At 41.1% G+C, this 20,601-nt stretch overlaps 1 protein-coding gene across 1 annotated transcript; it reads left to right on the top strand.

Annotated features, from left to right (window-relative positions):
* Nucleotides 1-15,958: 15,958 nt before the first annotated feature.
* LOC143335184 (keratin, type II cytoskeletal 8-like) lies at nucleotides 15,959-20,255 on the top strand. Its single transcript, XM_076754420.1, has 9 exons — nucleotides 15,959-16,440; nucleotides 17,739-17,947; nucleotides 18,038-18,098; nucleotides 18,198-18,293; nucleotides 18,418-18,582; nucleotides 18,684-18,809; nucleotides 18,949-19,169; nucleotides 19,265-19,317; nucleotides 19,438-20,255. The coding sequence occupies exons 1-9, from the start codon at nucleotides 16,045-16,047 to the stop codon at nucleotides 19,575-19,577; spliced, it is 1,467 nt and encodes a 488-aa protein (XP_076610535.1). The 5' UTR covers nucleotides 15,959-16,044; the 3' UTR covers nucleotides 19,578-20,255.
* The last annotated feature ends 346 nt before the right edge of the window (nucleotides 20,256-20,601 follow it).

The raw sequence follows: 20,601 nt of genomic DNA, 5'->3' as shown, positions 1-20,601 counted from the left end.
ACAACAGCCTAAAACAGAAATGCACCGCAAATACAGAAAACAATAAAATACAACTTGCTGCTACTACAGAAACAACCAGCAAGTTGCACAGAAGACAAAGGAAATGGCTTACAAAACATTTCAATTCACTTTAGGAAACAATTTAGTGTTCTACGTCTCATTTTAACATCCTGAGTGCATAATTCAGATATTACATACCATTATATGAATCAAGAAGCTAGTAACCAGCAAAAGTTGCTCGATTATCAGCAGGGGGCATCACTTGATAAAGAGCAAATATCTGCAATGGTATCTGAATCATGCACTCGTGATGATACAACAACAATAACAAAAAACTTCAGAATTTCCTCATTTGTCTACACCCCTGTAGACAATACTTGTGGTGGGTTGTTTTTGGTGACAGCGTTTTCTGTATTTGGTTGTTTTCTCATATTGTAGCGTGTTGTTTTAAAAAATTCTGCAAGATGTTTTCATCATTTGCTTGTGTTTTTCTGTTTACATACAGTTGTAGCTTGTTGAGCAACATAAAGCTCGAGCCAACAGTTAACTTAATCTTGAATGAACAGGCCCACTGTCAAAATTGTCTAAGGCACAAAGTTGGTTAGCTGAGCTTCGCACTCAGAATAGTTGCCAGGCAGATACTGCAGGAAGTTGCAGCTTCAGCAGCTTTTGCTTTAAGGCAGTAATAATGCAAACTAAAGATGAAAAGTAGAAATAATGATCCTGTAAAAAGGGAGGCTACTATGTGACAGCAGTATTTTAATTCTGACGCTGCTGTACCTAAACCCAAAAAATTGAACTTTAGCATGTTTTGCTTGTGAACTCATAGAAGGTATCAGACAAATGTTGTGGAGCAAAAAGTAAAAGTAGAAACTTGACACACCCAAGTGAAATATAATAAAATGAATAGTAAAAGTACAGTTGTTGTAAGTGAAAGTACACGGTTGGCGTTGCAGTTAAGATTGTTTTTTTTTTGTGCAATACTGCTCTATCATATTCGCACTATGAGTGACTCCACATGGACAGCTGATTTACAGTGCACATGCTTTCTCTCTAATAATGTTTTGGTCGAAGGTCATGAAATGCACAGCTGTGATTAGAGTCTTGTTACATGTTTCCATCTTCAGTACAAACAATAACTCATCAGCTCTGACTTTCAGAATGAATTGTTTGGCATGAGGTGTACGCTCTGCAGTAAAATGTACCTTTCCCTGTTCAAACATAACTCATTTAATCAGGCTCTGTTTTTATTTGGTCTTATCTAACCATCTTAATGATTGAGGCTTAACATCTGAGTGTCTTTTTGGAGCTGGCCTGATTGTTTGTCCTGAAGAGGAATCTGGTCTGACAGCCTCTGCTACACCTCAGCTTACTGTACTCTAACACAGGATGACCTCTGCAGCTGCTGGTGGTTCTGCCAGCAGGTCTGCTGCTTATGCAAACCAGCTGCTGAATTTCATTGACTAAAATGAATTCATGCATTCATTCCTGAAAAACATTTATTCATTCACTATCAGTTGTCCAATCATGGCGGTACAACTCTACAGATGACATACCGATGATGACCCGATGATGATAATGACCCGATAAAGGTGATGACCTGATGAAGGCGATGATATGCTGATGACAATAAGCTGCTGAATTCCATTGATTAAAATGAATTAATGCATCATGGTGCTACTATTCTGCAGATGACACACTGAACCAGGATCATGCAGCCTCCTCCTCTCTGCAGTGCTGCTGAACTAATGTGCACAGTTCTTGTAGCAGCAGGTAGGATTTACCATGCTGCCATGTCTCCTGTTTCAAAAGTTACATCCCTGAGTAAAACCTTTGTCAGGGTTGCAAGTCCACAACTGAAAATAAGTCCTAACAAATAAACACTGCGACAAAACACAACAGATCTTCCGGATATGTGAGTGCGAGGAATGGGGCGAGGCCACAGTGGCGAGAGTGAAATGAATAGCTTGAAAGAACTTGGGAGGATGACAGTGATTGATTGATGTACAGCCCACACCAACTCCCATTCCTCAGCCTAACCTGGGGTTAACAGCCTGACGTGTAGTCACAGGTACCAGTTTTACCTTCATGTTATGTAATCTATACAATATGCCTCTGTCTACACCTGTGTGTCAGGATCCAGAGCAAATGCGTTGACACCTCAGTGAGAAAAGAAAATCAAATGAGCACTTTTCTCGCTGCTTCATCCAAAAGCCTGCAGGCAAATGTTTCAGCATTACACTTTAAAAAGAAATGCTTGTGTAATCCTTTGTCCTTGATGTAGGTTATCTTTATCGGAGCGCATTTCGGTCATCGGCCAACTGTATGCAAACACTAACTTTAAAGGTTCTTAAACAGAATATTTGTTTGATATAGTTCTTTTGAGGACATTGCTTTAGATTTTTCATGCAGCATGTCAGTGAAGGCCTGCATGGCAGCTTATGTTACATCTGTAATACAGGAGCCAGCCAACACCACACCATGAGTATAACTCCAGAAAGACTAAACAGATGAGTACTGCACACCCGAGTTGGCAATGGGGCCATCAAAGACCAACTTTTGCCCCAGAGATGTATTAAATATCTGACACAAACTTTGACACAGCAAGGTGGCTTAACTTGATACTGTGCACAATGGCAAAGTACCAAATGTGAAATCTGCTCTCAGGCAGGGACTGATTTGCTTCTGATAGATGCCAATAAAAAAACATGATGACTTACTCTTAAAAAATGATTAGTGTATGATATCCCTCCAGGGTTTCATGATTTCATATGTAAACTGTCAGCTTTAACAGTCTCAATACACCACCGGCTACACAATTAATCACCATGTCAATTTGCTTCATCCGAGATTTGTCTGTACAGGACTTGATATAAAGCGTGCAGGACTGACAGGTGTTTTTGAACCATTAAAAAAAAGGAAAAAGCTGTTTTCTCTGCTTGATTAACAGGTCTGAATTCCTCTGTAGGCTCTAGGAGGAGATTACTGAGAGAAGATCAAAATCTGAGTGTCTAACATTCTGGATGCCAGGTTGAGGTGTGCCAGTCTTCTCGTGGGTAAACCGAAATATGCAAAACAGCATCTCTTGCCTTCTGAGGAAGTCTGGCTGTGCTGCAGGATAATTGCATCGGAACAATCTTTCAAATCATGTCTTTCACACCTAAGAGCAGGGGTGCCCAAACTTTTTCCACTGAAGGGATGATGAAAAATAATTACAATCATTAATAATCTGTAATCCTACATATTTAAAGAGCCTTTTCACCTCATAAATAATAAAACAGCATAAACAGTGGTTTGTATTAGATTTATCTTTCTAGAAACATCTTGTGGGACAGATTTGACCTTATGTCATGCCAGGTTTGGCCTGCAGGCCTCACTATGAGCAGCCGTGTCTAAGAGGAAGTCTCTGGTCTTATTTTCAGATAGCGCATTTCCACTCAACACATCTCTGTTCACATGATCAGCACATTTTGTTGAACTGTAACACTCGTTTGAAACATCATATCAGAGGTGAAATGCAGATGAAATGCAAACTTGTGGAGCCCCGCTGTGAGGAAGGATTGTTCCACACATGGATCCACTGAGACAGTGTCTCTGCAGTCTCTGTGAAATTAAAACCTCCATCTAGAGCACGAGCCATCTGTTAATACCTACATCACCCACTCTTGTCTCAATTGCGCATGCTTACACTGATTTGCATTGTGACCAGTAATGTCCATATATGCCACATAATATGAAACACTGCAATCGTCACTTTCTTCAAAAGTACTTATCACAAAAGTTGATTTCAAGAACTTGCCATTCTCATCAGTATGTATTGTATCCCTTATTATTATTTTTTTCTATAATGCTCAGTGCAAGATTACATTATCCAAAACAGGCACTAAGCTTCTGAAACCCAGATGAGGCAAAGCTCCAGGAGAGTTTTACTGTGACTCTCTATGATACTCCAGCCACTGAATTTAAAAAAAGGAGAAGTCAGTCCTAAGAGAAGAACCTAATAACAAGACCAACGGTATCAGGCCCTTCATCAGTGTAGCAGACACTACAGTGAATTGCAAATTTGTGAAAGCATTTGCAACACAGACGGAACATGTCATGTTAAACATTTTAAAAGCTTGAACAGACTGCCACATTGTTCAGGTGCATTGGCTTAGGGCACATCAAATGAGCTGCCTCAACTTGCTTGTAATGACCAAAACCTTCTGACAAGCAGAAAACCTGGGGCCATGCACTCCATCATAATGACACCGCCATGGGCTGTCTGTCCAGTGCTTTATAGGAACTTGCATGTGACAGGATGCTTATGTAATGCTCAGAAGGCAGGAGGTAGTGGGGCGAGGTCAACAGCAGCACCATAGTAAATTCTTGCTTTCTAACATATTTCCACCATGCATGTACACATTGGTAAGTAAATGTTATTTGAACAATGAAGACCTAAAACTCAAACCCTCAGAGTATGTTATTCACACCTTCACAGTTGCACCCCTCTCAGCCATTCTAAACATTTTGTGTTTGGTTTCCAGAGAAACAGGCCGGTTTAGGGATGCTATCATCTGTCCATGCATACTGATACTGATTGACAAGTTGCTGCCAGTCATCTCTTGACAGTGGGAGTGGAAAGACACTTTTGGGTAAATTACTGCATAACTCTGGGGCCCCCGACATCTGGATGGACCTGTCAGCTGGACCACTTTGGTTTCAACCGTGTATCTAAGCTATGATCTTGCAGAACTAAGCTGCCCTACCCTGAGGGTAGCATCTGGGTGTGTAGCTCTATGGTGGGTGCTATTCAAGCAGAGTTGAATACCAGAGTCACTTATCACAACTAAACAGTATGCCAATCACAAGCAGTTAGATCAAAAGTCATTTTACTCCACAAACATGATAACAGCACAGTGGCAACCTGGCACAACCCTGTTTGTTCTGTCCTAATAATTCATCATAAAAGAAACGCTGTTGTTCGCAACAAAAGATCACAAGTTTTCCCTCCTGATTCCGCACCTATTCTCATGGAGACAGCATGTTTTTCTTGTATTGCTAAGCAAATGCTTCTTGTTGGTTAATCTTTGTCTTTTAAAACTTGCCTGTCAAGAATTTCTGTATGTAGCAGAATGTGTGTGTTTAATGTTTGTCTAATTATTGAGCATTATAGGCTGAACATGCCATGAAAGGTGTACGTGGGGCCGCTTGGGTTTTGCTTCATTTTCTGATCTGTCTGCACAACACTCATAGTGAGATATGAGAGGTGTGGGGCTGTCCTGCAACTTAATCACTGATGTTAAACTCTGATGGAAATGCTTGTGGGTGTGGACACTCTCTACTTATTTGCATCTCCCACACATAACTCTCGCTTGAAAGAATGCACGGGTGTGTCAAGTTAAATTCTTCAGATCATGAATGGCTAAATGTTTTCAAGTTTGAATCAAAGTGACTGATTTTTCCATTTTTCCTTTTCATTTCACGATGATCTTTAATAATAATATAATAGTAATAGTAATAGTATAATATGTGTAATGTTAAAATTTGAGTTACTTTCCCAACAACAAGCACATAAATGTGATACAACCAAGGTCCACGTTGATGGCAGCTCCATTAAATCATGTTACTGTGGATAAGCGTGTTGTCATTTATGCCTGTGCACAGGGGTGCACATAAGGTTTTTAGTCGGGTAGATGATGAAGATGCACCTTCCAGTCCTTCATCAAGCCTCAGATAATCTGTCTCCATCCACGGGCCAACAGCTGGCTTTGGGTCAAATATCTCTGTGGCCATCGATGTTTATCAGGGCTGAGAGACGAGTGACAGATGAGATCTGGACTTGGTTTTATTATGTTGAAATGTAAGAATCTCCGCTTACGTGCTGCACTGCTCAAAGGCAGCGACAGGGACAATTTAACCAGCTTGTTGATGTTGGATTAAAAATATGGTTTGCCTGTATTTACTATATAGACCAAGTCATACTCAGAGGATGCTGCCAGGCATTTTACTGCTTGCTTTAAGTGCATCCATTCTCTCAGTGGAGTGTCTGTCAAGTTGCAAGGTGGTTTTTGTGATGTCCTTGTTTTTGTTTTCATCAAAGAATGAATGACAGAAATTCTTTGAGTCATTGTCTACTGGATGTGGATGCAAACGACATATCTTGCGCCACATTTTGGTGCACTCATCATTAGCTTAAAGCTACAGCACATCTTGGAACCATTTTTCAGACAAATGTCTTTTCTTCTTCTTGGGCTCAGGTTCAGTTTCATGTTTTTTTGTAGGTGGCAGAACATCATATTTTACTTTTTGGACATCTCTCACTGCATGTTATGTCATTGGATCAAATGTGTAGACAAGAAATGTGTGTTGATGACTAATGACGGCTGCCACTGTCTTCTCCTGTTGAGTTTCATAGCAGTTTGTCATCCTTAAGTGTTGCATAACCACCATGTGCAGGATTGTAACAGCTTCCCAGTGACAAACTATTTACAGTGCCCACTCAAAGTGAGCCCATTCACAGCATTGCCCATTCTTTAACTCAGACCCAATTCAGTTGCTGCTTGGTATGTAAAGGCATGGTCTGAAAATAACCGACGTAATGCATTTTTAATTTTTCTCACACATCTGTGCCTGTGTGCACCCCTGCCGATACCCACTATCTTTCATCTGGTGCCACCCTTTGGCAGCCAAAAAAATTACGTTTTTACCATCTATCCAAAATTTTCTTATCAGGAGGGGAATTTCCCTCTAAGGGGAAGCTTGCAGGACTTTGCCCTTAGTTTACATTTTTTCATTGTGGCGTAAACCCAGCCCACACCTACCACAACAACTCCATGTTCAAGCCAAAGACCTTAAGCAAAGCAGTTGAAGAAGGTGGGGAGGTGGGGAGGTGTGAAGTGAAGACGATAAGTATGCCAGTATGTGCTAAGTAGTGTCTTGTTAAAAGCTGCAATTTTCTATTTTTTTCTGATTTTATTGCAACTTTTACACCATATTTACAACACCAAACAATATTTATTGCACAACTTCTCACCGATTCTCACATGAAGGCACACACAGACCCGGACAACACAATGAAGGGAGGTGATGAGCATGTAATGATAAGACAGAGGTTGCTAGGCACCTCAGCAACAATAACATGAGGTGGCTACACATGTGTCACCATGGATTGCAGAAAGAGCATTTTGTCATGACAACAGAAAACAGTGATGAGTTACCCCACTGTTTCAGGAGTATCAGATAGTTCTGGTTCACCCACCTTATCCCAAAACTGGATGCTTGAATGCAAACATCAGTATGAATACTGTAATATGATACTCATCACGAAGTACCTTAGACAACAGTGTTTTGGTGAAGGACTAAAAATGTGAAGTATAAATATTCACAAATAACATTTAAAACATGTCATAATGAGCCACAAATCATCTTGTTGTGTCTGTAGCTCTGTGAGATCTTATGAATGGGACGTCCAGTTGCAACACCAAACAGGTTTGACGCCCTATAGGGGCCTTCAACCCATGACTGTTTTGACTGAGCACCTACTGAGTAACCACACCCTTTATGACTGGATTTGTGGGCAGATTCTATAGGTGTCAGTGTAAGAAAAGTGCATATGGCAGTAACTGCTTGAAAGTGTGTAACTTCTAAAGAAAGTTGCATTGAGTCACTATGAGGGCAGTGATAGCAGTGAGCCTCTGACTGACTGGGTGGGTCGCAGTCTTCCTAAGAATGTGTAAAGTGCAGGCAGAACAGACCTGCTTAGACAGGTTGCCTGCGCGTCAGGTCCAGCACTACAGCTCATGAACTGTCCAGTGTGAGAAGTTGATGTCAGGCGGGTTTACGGGCTGAAAGAATGGAAATCAGAATGATCTATAAGAATCAAAATACTAAATGAAGACTGTGTTTTGAGGGAGTTGTTGTGCCAGTCTTCACCTTGAATATCTATACACAGATCATGGCAATCCATCCAATAGTTTATGAGCGATTTCTCTCTGGACAAAAGTGCCACAGTGCTATTATGGCTAAAAACTGACAAGCAAATATTCTGGTGTTATTGATGCAAACAAAGCTGCTTGCTGGCATTCTTCAGCAGATCTGGGAAACTGACCTTGATTATTTTTTAATCCTTCATGTGTCATCATATCATAGACAAAATGATGATTAATGTAGCACAACTGTTTGGACAAAAACACACAGATACTGTGTGTGACCTCATGCAAAAGCAGGTGTTGTCATACGCCGCTCACGCAAGCAAACGTTTTCTTCTGTTGCTTGGTTTTTACTTGGCTAGACAATTTACACACTCTTCCCCACCTGAGAGTGAATCATCCAGTCAGACTGCAGTTTGTGCCAGACTTCCCATGAATGACTTCCTCCCATAATCATAGTAAGGCAGTGTGTGTGTGTGTGTGTGTGTGTGTGTGTCTGTGTGTGGGCTTTAAGCAAGGTGTTAAAGTCCAGAATTGTAAAGTAATATCTTACGCTGACTTTTTATGTAAACAGTGCGAATGTGCTTGGAAACGTCCTAGCATGCCAACAAGCTGTTGACTTTGCAACTCTGTGTTAAAACAGTAAATGTTGGCAACTCGACAATGCTGCTGAGCTTGTTAGGGAGACATTCGCTGAGAGGCATTCATGCCATGCTCATTGTTGTGTTCACTAAGCTTTTTATTCTGCACATTCATGGCAGGTTAACCACATTCCCTTTACTTGGCCTCCACAAGACAGTTCCACGCATGACTGGCGGCTGCTGTGTTGTAAAGGTGTGTACCTTCAGCAGGTGGTGACTGAGACTGAGGCCCAGATTAAAATCCAATCCAACAACACTCCCTCATGATGAACACACCCAAAACTTTATGAGGCCGCCAAGACAAGCACGGTGAGGTGTGGTTGTGTGTCCAAAGGCTTCAGATTTTTCTCTATTGTGTTTGTTCATTATTCTTCATATGGTCAGTGAATAGTTTGATTATACATTCAGATCTGACAGGCCTCCTGAACTTTGCTGCTATGCAAAGTCAGGTTAGACTTTCAAAATAAACCTTGCTGAGAACAATAAAAAACATGGCAATATTGAGAAATGCTTGCACTTTGGTTAGGTTTAGGCACCAAAACTAGTTGGTTAAGTTTAGGAAAAGATCATGGTTTAGCTTAAAATAAGTCCATTAGCTATGTATGCTGCTTGCATATATTACTTTACTTCTCTCACAAAGGAAATGTGACTTTACTTGTTTTTCTCATGGGACACAAATTCCAGTCTCTTGGGTGAAAGTCCTGTGACTCATTCAGCCACCACTTTTCTCGCTCTTTATACTTGGCCATTTTACATGTTGGGAGTGAGAACTGACTGTCTGTTATCTGAATCCCAGCACATTGAAAAATAACACTTAAGGGGTACCCAGTGCCTTAAAAAGTGACGCCAAAGGCTCGTGACCAAGCATCAGTATGTGATGAGCGTGGAGTGAGAACGGGTTGTCCAGATCCGAGTCCCACTGTCACCACTGAGTTACAGTGTTCATGCAAGTGAGAGACATGATACTCTCCATCCTCAAATTATGCTTTCAGTGAAAGAATGCCATAGATAATTTAGTATATATGTGAACTATTGAACCGCAGTCACACAATAAATGTCTCTCCTCACTGGCAAAGCCCCACAGATACCAGTCTAACCAGTCACTCTGCACTCTCGTTCCACTGAAGTCTTTACATTCCATTAGTAATCAAGGGATCATGCGCTTTTAATTAAACTTTTCCTATAATTACAGGAAGCAGGAAGTACTTTTTCCATTCACTTCAATGCTAACTATACTAATACACATTGTTATGCACTTAGTCAATTTGATGTTTCTGTGTGAATTTTTAAAAGGAGAATGATGTTTTTACACCTGATGGCTGAAGAGCTGCATGCTAAAATGTAAAATATGTTACTGTAAAGTTCAGTGACAATGAAAACATGAAGGGAGTTGGGCTGAAGAGCACATTGAAATTCAACTGGTTGGTGAAGGCCTTAGTTTCTTTGTCAGTAAACACACTGTAAAAGATTCTGGTGTGACCTTTTCAGCATGACATCAAGTTATACTATGATCAGTCATATTATTTACAGGTTTCCCACGTTTCTCACTGGTTCTCTTTAGTAAGTGAGAGTCTTGTGTTGTTTGCCAAGGTTCATGACAGTCAGACTTTCACAACCTGTGGCTCATTCTGACAAGAATGTGCTCCACCCGGAGGCAATGCGCATCAGATATGACGGTGACTGGATCAACAATCTAAGAGCATTTGCAAAACCCGTGTTCTCAGGAAATGTACAGTGACGGACAGATATGTAGTACTGTACATAATAGAAATAGCCGTGGATAATGATGAGCCCTGAGTTATCAACTGCTGCATTAACATCTAAGAGGAAGTTATGTTAAGTGTGTTCGCTGAGTAATTGCATTTAAAAAACACATGACAGGCTGGAGCTGTTCAACATGTTTCAGTGTCCATAGGCAAAGCTGTTAAAATAGCAAAAGAAAGTTATGACCACAGTGCCCATTGCCAGAGACAGGAACCCTTTTAACACTTGACAAGTGGATTTGCCTGTTTTGTAAGTGAAATCTCTACCAGCGGACTGTGGGTGTGAGAAGACAACCATAAAACAACGGCTTCATTCTCTTCATTCTCCACTTTTACTACAATGACTGCCTCCAAAGACTGGAGAGAAGCCAACATTTCATTTTTCAAGAAAATACAAAGAATACTTTGTGCTGATACAAAATCCCTCAAGTGCACTGCATTCCTAAAAACTATCCAGGAAGTTTAGAGACATATTTTGCAGCACACATTCCTTACTGGACAGCCGTGTATTTCCAGCATCCTACAATTAAGTGGATTTATAGTGATGTGCGTGATTTGCAGTCAGTAGAGGTGGATGACAATAGTCACAGCGTGTATTATTAGTAGGTGTGGAAAGAGGTAGATGACAGATTTATGTGTGTCAGTCAATTCACCTTTACATCATGAAAATGTGTCTTGCTGTAAACAGCATGACGCTTTACTGCTGCAACACTTTTTGTTTGTATCCGCTAATGCCACATGAATATAACATGGAGGTGCTAAAAGTGCTGTGACTGTTGACCTGACCTGACTTTTAAAATGAACTCCTCAAAGCTCCTTTGATTTGTTTCTATACTTTGACACTAAGATGAAAGAAATGCTAAGTGTTGCTTTAAATTACATAATGCATACTTAAAATATACACAGCAGACATTGCTGATCCATTCACAGATTCAACATGACTTTCACTGACACTGCAGACTGTATCATTTCTGCATGGCTGTTTATTCATATTTTTAGCATAAAGAAGCAAAGCCTGCCAAACTACACTTCAGACACTAAAGTGCCCACAGCCAGTTTACATGTGCTGCAGAGCTACAAAAGGAAAGTCTAGTATGTAAGTTAGTGACTAAGTGACTTTGTTGAGATAATAAATGAAATCACTTCATGCCTCTGGTGAAACATTTTAATGAAACAAACCAATTCTTTGGTTCAATTGGTGCAAAGTGTTGGCGCATGCATCAGACATTCACCCTGCACTTGATCAAGCTATCAGGCTTTCAGCTGTACTGACACCTTTAATTAATCCTCTGTGAGAATAGTTGCTGAAACTATACTCTGATATGATTTTGTTACTCAGGCCATACAAAGCCTATCAGAGTGAGCAGCATGAGAGCAAACACTGGGGAATGTAAGAGGCGGGCGAGGTGGGGCTGGGGGTGGTGACACTTTCTCTGTATTTCCTTTTAAAGGCATTCTTGGAGTTCTTGAAGGCTGTCAGTGATTTGCTTCTCGCTAGTATCAGTACATCAGCTCGAAGAATCAACTGAAAACAGAAATACAGAGGCAAGCAAATGTGGACTTAAATGAGATAAACAAAGGTTTATGCTGGACTACTGATCTTTGCACCATACATAAAAGTTTGCTCTGCAGCTTGTCTTCACTTGGGGTTAGGGTTAATACAACAAGCTAATTTAAACAACACAACAATAAACAAATTATGTTCAAGTTCTTGACTGGCTTTTTTATTTGATTCACAGAAATAATGCATTCCTTTATTTCTATGTGTGTGTGCGTGTGTGTGTGTGTGTGTGTGTGTGTGTGTGTGTGTGTGTGTGTGTGAGGTAAACGACGAGTGTCTTGACTATTCGCATTCCCATTAGAAATAATGCAAACACATTAACAGATGGCTGCAGCATTGTTCCACAGTGCATGAACTACTGACCCTCACGCTGCCCTTACTGACCCTGACACATGGCCCCATTTAAAATTATAACTCAAGATTCATAAACCCATGCAAAAACACGCACACCATTACCTCACAAGTCTGCTAACACGATCTTTAACTTAGTGAGGGAGGCTTTGCATGTTGAGTTGCTTCCAGACTTGACCAGGCTTGAGTTTATTTATGACAGCCATTGACATTGAAGACAAGCACAGACAGAACTCTTAACAACTCTGACCGATGACTACCCTTTCTTCAGGTTATGTCAGCCACTAATTTTACTCTGGATTCCTGTCTTTGGCGCTCAAATGAAACTTTAACGCTCTCATGCTATACCAAATTTTTATCAAACTTCTCAATAGTGAGAGTGCTCGGACCCATTGCTACTGTGAAGTTGTGATTTACTGGCATCACCTGACACTCAAATATGTCCATAGAGTATTGATGCTAAAATTTGCATGAGAAAGCAGAGAGATACAGGTGTTGGATGTGTATGTGTGTGTGTGTGTGTGTGTGTGTGTGTGTGTTTGGATGAGTGGTTATTATTAAGCAAAATGCCACACAGTTCTCCATTCTGAGTCCTGTGGATAGGTTCAAAGTTAGTAAGAAGCACAACTAGTGCATAAATTATCTCCAAATAGCTGCTGGACAGCAGAGATTTGAGCTTTAGAGTAAAGTTCCACACCATGGTAGAAATTAAAGGCATGTGCATGTGAAAAGTTGGGGAAGAATGAAAAAGAATGCAGGCCTCACCTACACCAAAGGTGCAGAGGGAAGAAACAAGTGCAGTAGTGTTTGAATATGGAACAACTGGGTGTGGTGAAACATAACAAGTGAGACAGCAGCCATCTGTAATCTGTAAAGCGCAGCGCTGAGGTGTAAGATTGTTTTCACCGGAATAAGGATGCTCCAGTAAAACAAAACAAAGCGCAGCATGCTGTAAGCCTGAAGCCTGATGTAATTTTGTTTGGCAACTGTCTGGCAGCATTAAATACTTTTCTTTTGCTATGTTATTACAAGACTTTAATGAGCGTAACTCTGCCTAGGGCATCCGGTTGAATCACTTTTAATAGTGCTTTAAGCTTGCAGTTTAGCCCTTTGTTTGTATGCTCGATTCTCTTATGGTGTCTTGAATACTACTATGCATGTGCTTTAAAATGGCCAGAATTTAGTTCAATAGGCAAAACACAGCAAAACAGTCTAAATGCATTGAGGTGAATGCATATTTTTTACTCTACAATGACAAGCAGGTGCTGAATAGTCTAATGCGTGCATGTCTGAAAAATAACTGTGAGGGAAAAAAACAATTGTTTCACTTACAGCTGAGCGGGCATGTAGTAAATGCATATACGTGTCAAGTGGGTGTAAGTTCATTCCAGGTAATTTTGCTCTCTCAGCATGTTGTGATGTTGGTGTCTTGTTGACATCAGCGTGAGGGAGCTCCACTTGATCTGTTTTGTGATATTTTATCAAATGTTTTGACCCGTTCTACAGGTAGTAGAGGACTGTTTGAAACACCCTTTCAAGTGCGGACATACATTCTGTTAATATTAACATAATACATTATATTTTGACTTCAAATTGGCTTGATCAGTGAGCTAGCCAGTTGAGCAGTGCGCTGGTCCTGGTTTGGAGCTTTTGCTCAGCAGTGACTGCTGCAGCTACAAACGACTATTATGGGATAATGGTGAAAGGAAAACTTCTGTTTAGCTTTTTGATAAAATGTTAAGCTACGCAGAACCACAAAGATAGCTCACTTGGTAATAAACAGCAATATTCACCTAAAGTTTTCTAATGTTATCAAAACTTAGCCACAAAATACCGATCACATCCGACCATGGAAGGCTGTAGCAGCAATACCTCTGAGTGCACTGAACTGTAGTATTGCTGCGGCATAATATAGTTGGCTTGAAGCAAGCATGATTATCTACTCAGGATCTCAAGATTCGTGTCTATTGTTCTGCCCATGAGACAGGTTAGATGGGGTGATGCTCTGTCTGACTCTTTTCATGTCATTAAAGGGGTTGAGCAGGGTGGGTTACTGTGTCCATTATGATTCAACTTGCATGCGCATGACTTGTCCAGGCAGCTTGTAGAACGGACTGGTGTTTCTGGTCATCTTATAATTATTCGCTAAACATACACAGATGATTTGGTTTCTCCCTGCAGCGCTGGTCTTCAGCATCTCTTAAATACACATCGACAATGTCAAACATTAGAAAATAATCACTATATGAGTAAAAGACATCATCATTCAAAATGAAAAAGTACATAAGCATCATTAGCAGCAACATGTACTTAGGTATCAAAAGTACTCTTTATACAGAATGGCCTCTTACAGTAGTTTACTCTAATTATTATATTCCTGGATCATTATGTTGCATACCATGTAACATTTTAATGTTGCAGCTGGGCTGAGGTGTAACCAACTTTAATTACTTTGTAAGCTATTATGAAGTTTAATGAGTACACAACCTGACTGGCTGGCTGAGTAGTTGTCAAATAAATGTAGTTAAGTAAACAGATCAATGTTCCTCCCTGACCTGAAATGTAGTGGAGGGAAAATACAACGTAGTAATGTGTAATATGGAAATACTAAAAAAAATACAAGAGTCAAAGTATTACCTAACATCTCACCACTGATCATGTGTTTGTCAGCATAGCTGGACCCACACGTCAGCCTCTAGTAAGGACTGCTGTGTATAAAGTCTGTGCAGACTGAACACTGCTTAATTAAGTTATACACCTTATACTTAGGAGACGTGTTGACTCTGGAGATGGAGTTTATTTTTGCATCTTGAGAAATTACACGTTACTTCAATGTTTGCATTGTATGCATCTTAAGTGATTTTCTATTTTTAATGTAGTTTTAATTCATTTTAACTTGATCTTTTATCACAATGTACAGTATGAAAGTGAAATGAATGAAAATAAACTTTGGAGCACTATAACCCAGTAGATTATCAGTTCATTTTCAGTATTATTTTCTGTTGTTACATAAAAAGGATGTGATGTAAACTCATTTTGTTTGCATTTGATCTGTTGGAGGAATTAAGTTAAGTTAATTAAGCATCCCCATAGTAGGATAAATCAAGAGCATACAGAGAAAAGAGTGTGGAGCGAATGAGAAACTCAAAACATATGAAATTGTGGCTGAGTTCTTTTACTTTTGCTGCTGACTGAGCAGAATGGTGTTAAAATCTATGCTCTGACACCTGACTGTTCAACATGTGTAACTGCAACTGAAACATACTGACTTGAACTACGAATTAAGGAAAACCTGAACATACCAAAGAAGGACTGAACTTTGTCACGCTTAAGGAACACCTCCTTCAAAAGGAATCACAGACACCGAAAACTGTTCATTAATAAGTTGCAGTGGTCTAAGTTTTGCATATTTCATGTGGGTCACACAAATGGTGTATGTGTATGAGCATGGTTTGTGTCCGAGCTTTCTGTGAAACTTTTTGAGTGCAGCAAATAGCCCCCCCCCCCTCCACCACCTGGCCGAATGCAGGGTGTGTCACCGCTTATCGGCAGGCAATCTCTCCCTACCTGTTTTACAGGATCAGTCACTCCTGCATTCTGAGCCAGAGGCGTGTAGGCTGAGGTGGAGGCGAGGCTGGACAGCAAAAGTGAAAGGACAGGTTGAAGTGGCTCAGGAGGATCCTCCCCCTCGCTCAGCACAGCCATAAAAGCAGGCACCGTCTACAGTCAGACACTCAGAGGGACTTGGCTCTCCTTTTGATACCTGCACATCTTCAGCTCTCCTCTGCTCAGGCTTTACAACCTAAACAACTGCAAACATGATCAGGAAGGCACAGTCAGTCTCAAGCTTCAGCAGCAGGAGGTCCTATGCTGGACCAAGCAGCAGCACCACCGTAACAAGAACCAGCATTGGTGGCTATGGTGCTGGCTATGGCGCCGGCTATGGTTTTGGCTATGGTGCTGGCTACGGTAGCGCCAGTGCTGGCGGTGCTGGTTTTGGTGCATCTTCAATCAGTGGTGGTTCTCTTTCCTACGGCATGTCTGCTGGCCAGTCAGCTGGCCAGTTCATTCCATCGATCACAGCTGTCCAAGTCAACAAGAGCCTGCTGGCCCCCCTGAACCTGGAAATTGACCCCACCATCCAGGCTGTCCGCACCCAGGAGAAGGAGCAGATCAAGACCCTCAACAACCGCTTCGCCTCCTTCATCGACAAGGTTGGTTCCCGAGCTCTGTGTAGTCTGTGTGGTGTTATGTCTAATGTACAATTTACTGTAGGCCTCGTAATCGTAGTATTGACTACCTGCATGTTCTACCTGAGCAACATTTACTGCTAGCAGCTGTTAAAAGTGAATCATCATTTTGCTCTTCAACCTGTAATTTAAAAGAAATGCCCAGAAAGTTAAAGCTTTAGCTTATAGTACAGTAAAAGCAATCTACTTTCAGATGCTCACTAGACAAAAATGTGTTCTTTATAATGAAAAAGCAGACAAAGCAAGAGAGCTATGAATCTTATCTCTGTGATGTACTATCCATCAATGAGTTACAGCCTCTGGGAATAGGAAAGCTTAGAAAAACCTAAGGTCAGCCACTGATCATGACCCCATCTTCCATCCAAATCTACCTAACCTAACAGCTGGCCTGTAGCCCCGCCTGAGTCAGTGGCGGCCTCTCTGCCCACTATGTAAACATAGGTGGGGATTATATTCCAGTGACATGCCCATACCTTATGTGGGACACCGGCAGAGAAAATAGGGATGTGCTCTATCTGTACTATGCCCATGGAGTCCAAAGTCTGTCACTGGCACATTGCTCTTATCACCTGGTTGTTATAGGCAACAAGAATGCTAAGTGCAGAGCACTACATCAACTTTCACTTGTTTTTTATGACACAGTCACACATCTGCATGCACTATAATGCCGCTCTTATAAAAACTCCCCAAACAAAGCACTCATCCTGTGTTACTTCACTGCTTTGTCTTCTGCGGCTTATCTGCCACACCTTGTTTTTTTATGACTGGACTGACTGTGTGGCCTTCATAGCTCAACAGAGCCGGCAGGATGAGTCATAGCCAAGTAGAGACACAATAGGACAAACACTTACACATGTTGGTGAAACATTTGAATTGAACATAGCATATTATTTGTTGTAAGAAGCATGAATTTAAAAGGCTCAGAAGTTCCCTTTTTCATCCTTTAGTGTTAAAACTGCTTGAACAGCAAGCAAATATAAACCGCCGTGAGTTACAGTTGTTGTGATGTGGGTGTGGCAATTCAGATATGCAGCTATCTAATCAGTCCTGTAGGTAAAGGTGAGGCATTTCAAAACCTGACACAAGGACACACCCTTCAAATCCCTTTTGCAATGATCCTTCCCTTTAAATATTCAAAGAATTTTTTAATTCATAATTGGACTTAAATGCAATCAGTCTGACTACATTTAGATACTACTGTATATTGAAAGTGCTCTTTAAAACAACACCTGAAAATCCTCCCTGACTTTGTTTCTCCACAGGTCCGTTTCCTGGAGCAGCAGAACAAGATGCTGGAGACCAAATGGAGCCTCCTGCAGGACCAGACCACCACCCGCTCCAACATCGAGGCCATGTTTGAGGCCTACATCGCCAACCTGCGCAGGCAGCTCGATGGCATGGGCAATGAGAAGGTCAAGCTGGAGGGAGAGCTGAGGAACATGCAGGGCCTGGTTGAGGACTTCAAGAAGAAGTGAGTTTTTGCATGACATGGTCACTAGTTATAACATACACCTGATGTTCAAAATGGAGCAAATGGACTAAAGCATTTCCTTGTGTTCAGGTACGAAGATGAAATCAACAAACGTGCAGCTGCAGAGAATGAGTTTGTTCTCCTGAAGAAGGTGTGAATACATGAAGATTCTTTTTTTTTTCCAATCCTGAGGTTTAATAGAATGTTGCCAGTTATATCACTTCCTGTTTGTACATTATTTTCTTTCCAGGATGTTGATGCTGCCTACATGCACAAGGTGGAGCTGGAAGCCAGGGCTGATGCTCTTCAGGATGAGATCAACTTCCTCAGGGCCGTCTATGAGGCTGTATGTATCTATAATCTCTAATTCCACCTTCTTCACAATAACTGAGTTAAATTTGATGATCATCTGTAAATCAGCTAAAAAGGACAAAGAGTTAACTGTTGTACGACAATAATTGGTCCTGTAGGAGCTTCGTGAGCTGCAGGGCCAGATCAAGGACACCTCTGTCATCGTGGAAATGGACAACAGCCGTAGCCTGGACATGGATTCTATTGTGGCTGAAGTGCGTGCTCAGTACGAGGACATCGCCAACCGCAGCAAGGCTGAAGCAGAGACCTGGTACAAACAGAAGGTGAGTGTGAAGCAAAGAAAAGGTTTTATATACACTTGCAACACCTCTTCCAACCTTCTGGATCATGTTCTTCATACACCTTGTTGTATTTTTCATTATAGTATGAGGAGATGCAGTCCACTGCAGGACAGTACGGAGAGGACCTGCGCTCAACCAAGGCTGAGATTGCTGAGCTGAACCGCATGATCGCACGTCTTCAGAATGAGATTGAGGCTGTCAAGGCACAGGTATATTTCAACAGCTTCCCGTGAATGATGCATTATGTATTATTTATTATTCCTGACACACTTTATCGTATCAGAGAATTTTTAAACAATCTGTGTCCATAATTACATAAGTACATAACAAGTACATCATTTTCAACAGAGGGTCAGCCTTGAGGCTCAGATCGCAGAGGCTGAGGAGCGCGGTGAGCTGGCAGTGAAGGATGCCAAGCTCCGCATCAGGGAACTGGAGGAGGCCCTCCAGAGAGCCAAGCAGGACATGGCCCGCCAGGTGCGCGAATACCAGGAGCTGATGAACGTCAAGCTTGCCCTGGACATTGAAATCGCCACCTACAGGAAACTGCTGGAAGGAGAGGAGACCAGGTGGGATAAATTTTAATATTTAATGTAGTTTTCATGGCTGCAGCATTAACCTCAAGTCTGAATTAAGCACTAACTCTTCATTATTCTACCATTAGACTCTCCAGTGGAGGCAGCAACGCAACAATCATTGTGCAGCAGAGCTCTGGAGGTAGTATTAAGTTTCCGATTTTAAACATTATCACTATAAGTGATACCTGAACCAACAGCTCACACTGACAGATGGGTGGATAAATGACAACACTTACCTGTTTTTCGTTTTCTGTTTTAGGAATGCTCCAGTCCAGCTCCGGTGCAGGATTCGGCTACGGTGGAAGCAGCAGCTTCAGCGCAGGCAGTAGTTATGGTGGTGGTTATGGAAGTGCAACTGTCACCAAGTCCACATCAATCAGTTCCAGGAGAGGCATTTAAAAAAGGAGAGCCATCCCTCTTCCCCTTCAGAAACTCTTGATTTCGATCTCAATCTGTACCCTGTCATGGTGCTATGCAATACTGTCATGCATGTTCAACAGGAGAGCTGAATTTCTGAAGGTAAACATGGTCTTAAACACACAAGGGCAAGATCAATTAGCAAGGCAACGTTTGTTTTCTTTCTGCACTGACATCCAAGACATAGAAAAAAGGAAAAAAAAAATGATGGAGTGTTAAAACTAAGCAAGGAAAGCATTTGCAAATCTGTACTCTATCTTGTGAACTCAGACACTCCTTGTAGTGTAGTCCACAGACAAAGTGTTCTGAAATGAGATCCTGTTACTGGCCAGGATGCTTTCAGCTGATTCACTCCTGCAGTGCTGTTATTAGTAAGGGGAGCAAGTCACTGACCATCAACTGAGTGCTAAGAATTTGTGAAATTTATTTTACAAACTTGAAAATGTTTTCAGTTCATCTTTAAACTGATTGGTTACTGGTTTGTTCTTTTTACTATTCTGCCAAATGATTCCCTGCTTAGTTTTTCCTTTCCTCACATTCAAGATAAAACTATGCTGAAACCAGATTTATTTTGTAAAAGCCTTCTTAGCAACATGAGTGATGGATGTTGCAACAAATGATATCAAATACATCTGAATAAAATAAATCTGAGACCTAAAATTCCTTCTCACTCTCATTATTGATGTGTGTTAATGAACAAGAAAAAGGTGAACACAGCCCAGCTTTCTTGGAGCTTACTGGGGTTTTATTGGAGCAACAAAGGTGAATTTTCCACTGAGATTTCACATGGGGGCAGTGCTGTGCCACGTTACCCCTACTCACCTCCAGCTTGGTTTTGCAGTCCTCCAAATATGCATCAACAGTTCTGAGTCAATTCTACATTGTCATTTCTAGAAAAAATCAAAATAATGATTCATTATGGTTTTAAATCCACAAAGCCTTACTCATCATCTTGTCACTCACTGTTAGATCTCACAAAAAACAGGGAACATCTAAATCTCACAGT

This window comes from Chaetodon auriga, chromosome 2 (genome assembly GCF_051107435.1).
Source record: "Chaetodon auriga isolate fChaAug3 chromosome 2, fChaAug3.hap1, whole genome shotgun sequence".
Classification (NCBI taxonomy): domain Eukaryota; kingdom Metazoa; phylum Chordata; class Actinopteri; order Chaetodontiformes; family Chaetodontidae; genus Chaetodon; species Chaetodon auriga.
This window is presented reverse-complemented; position numbering and strand designations above follow the sequence as displayed.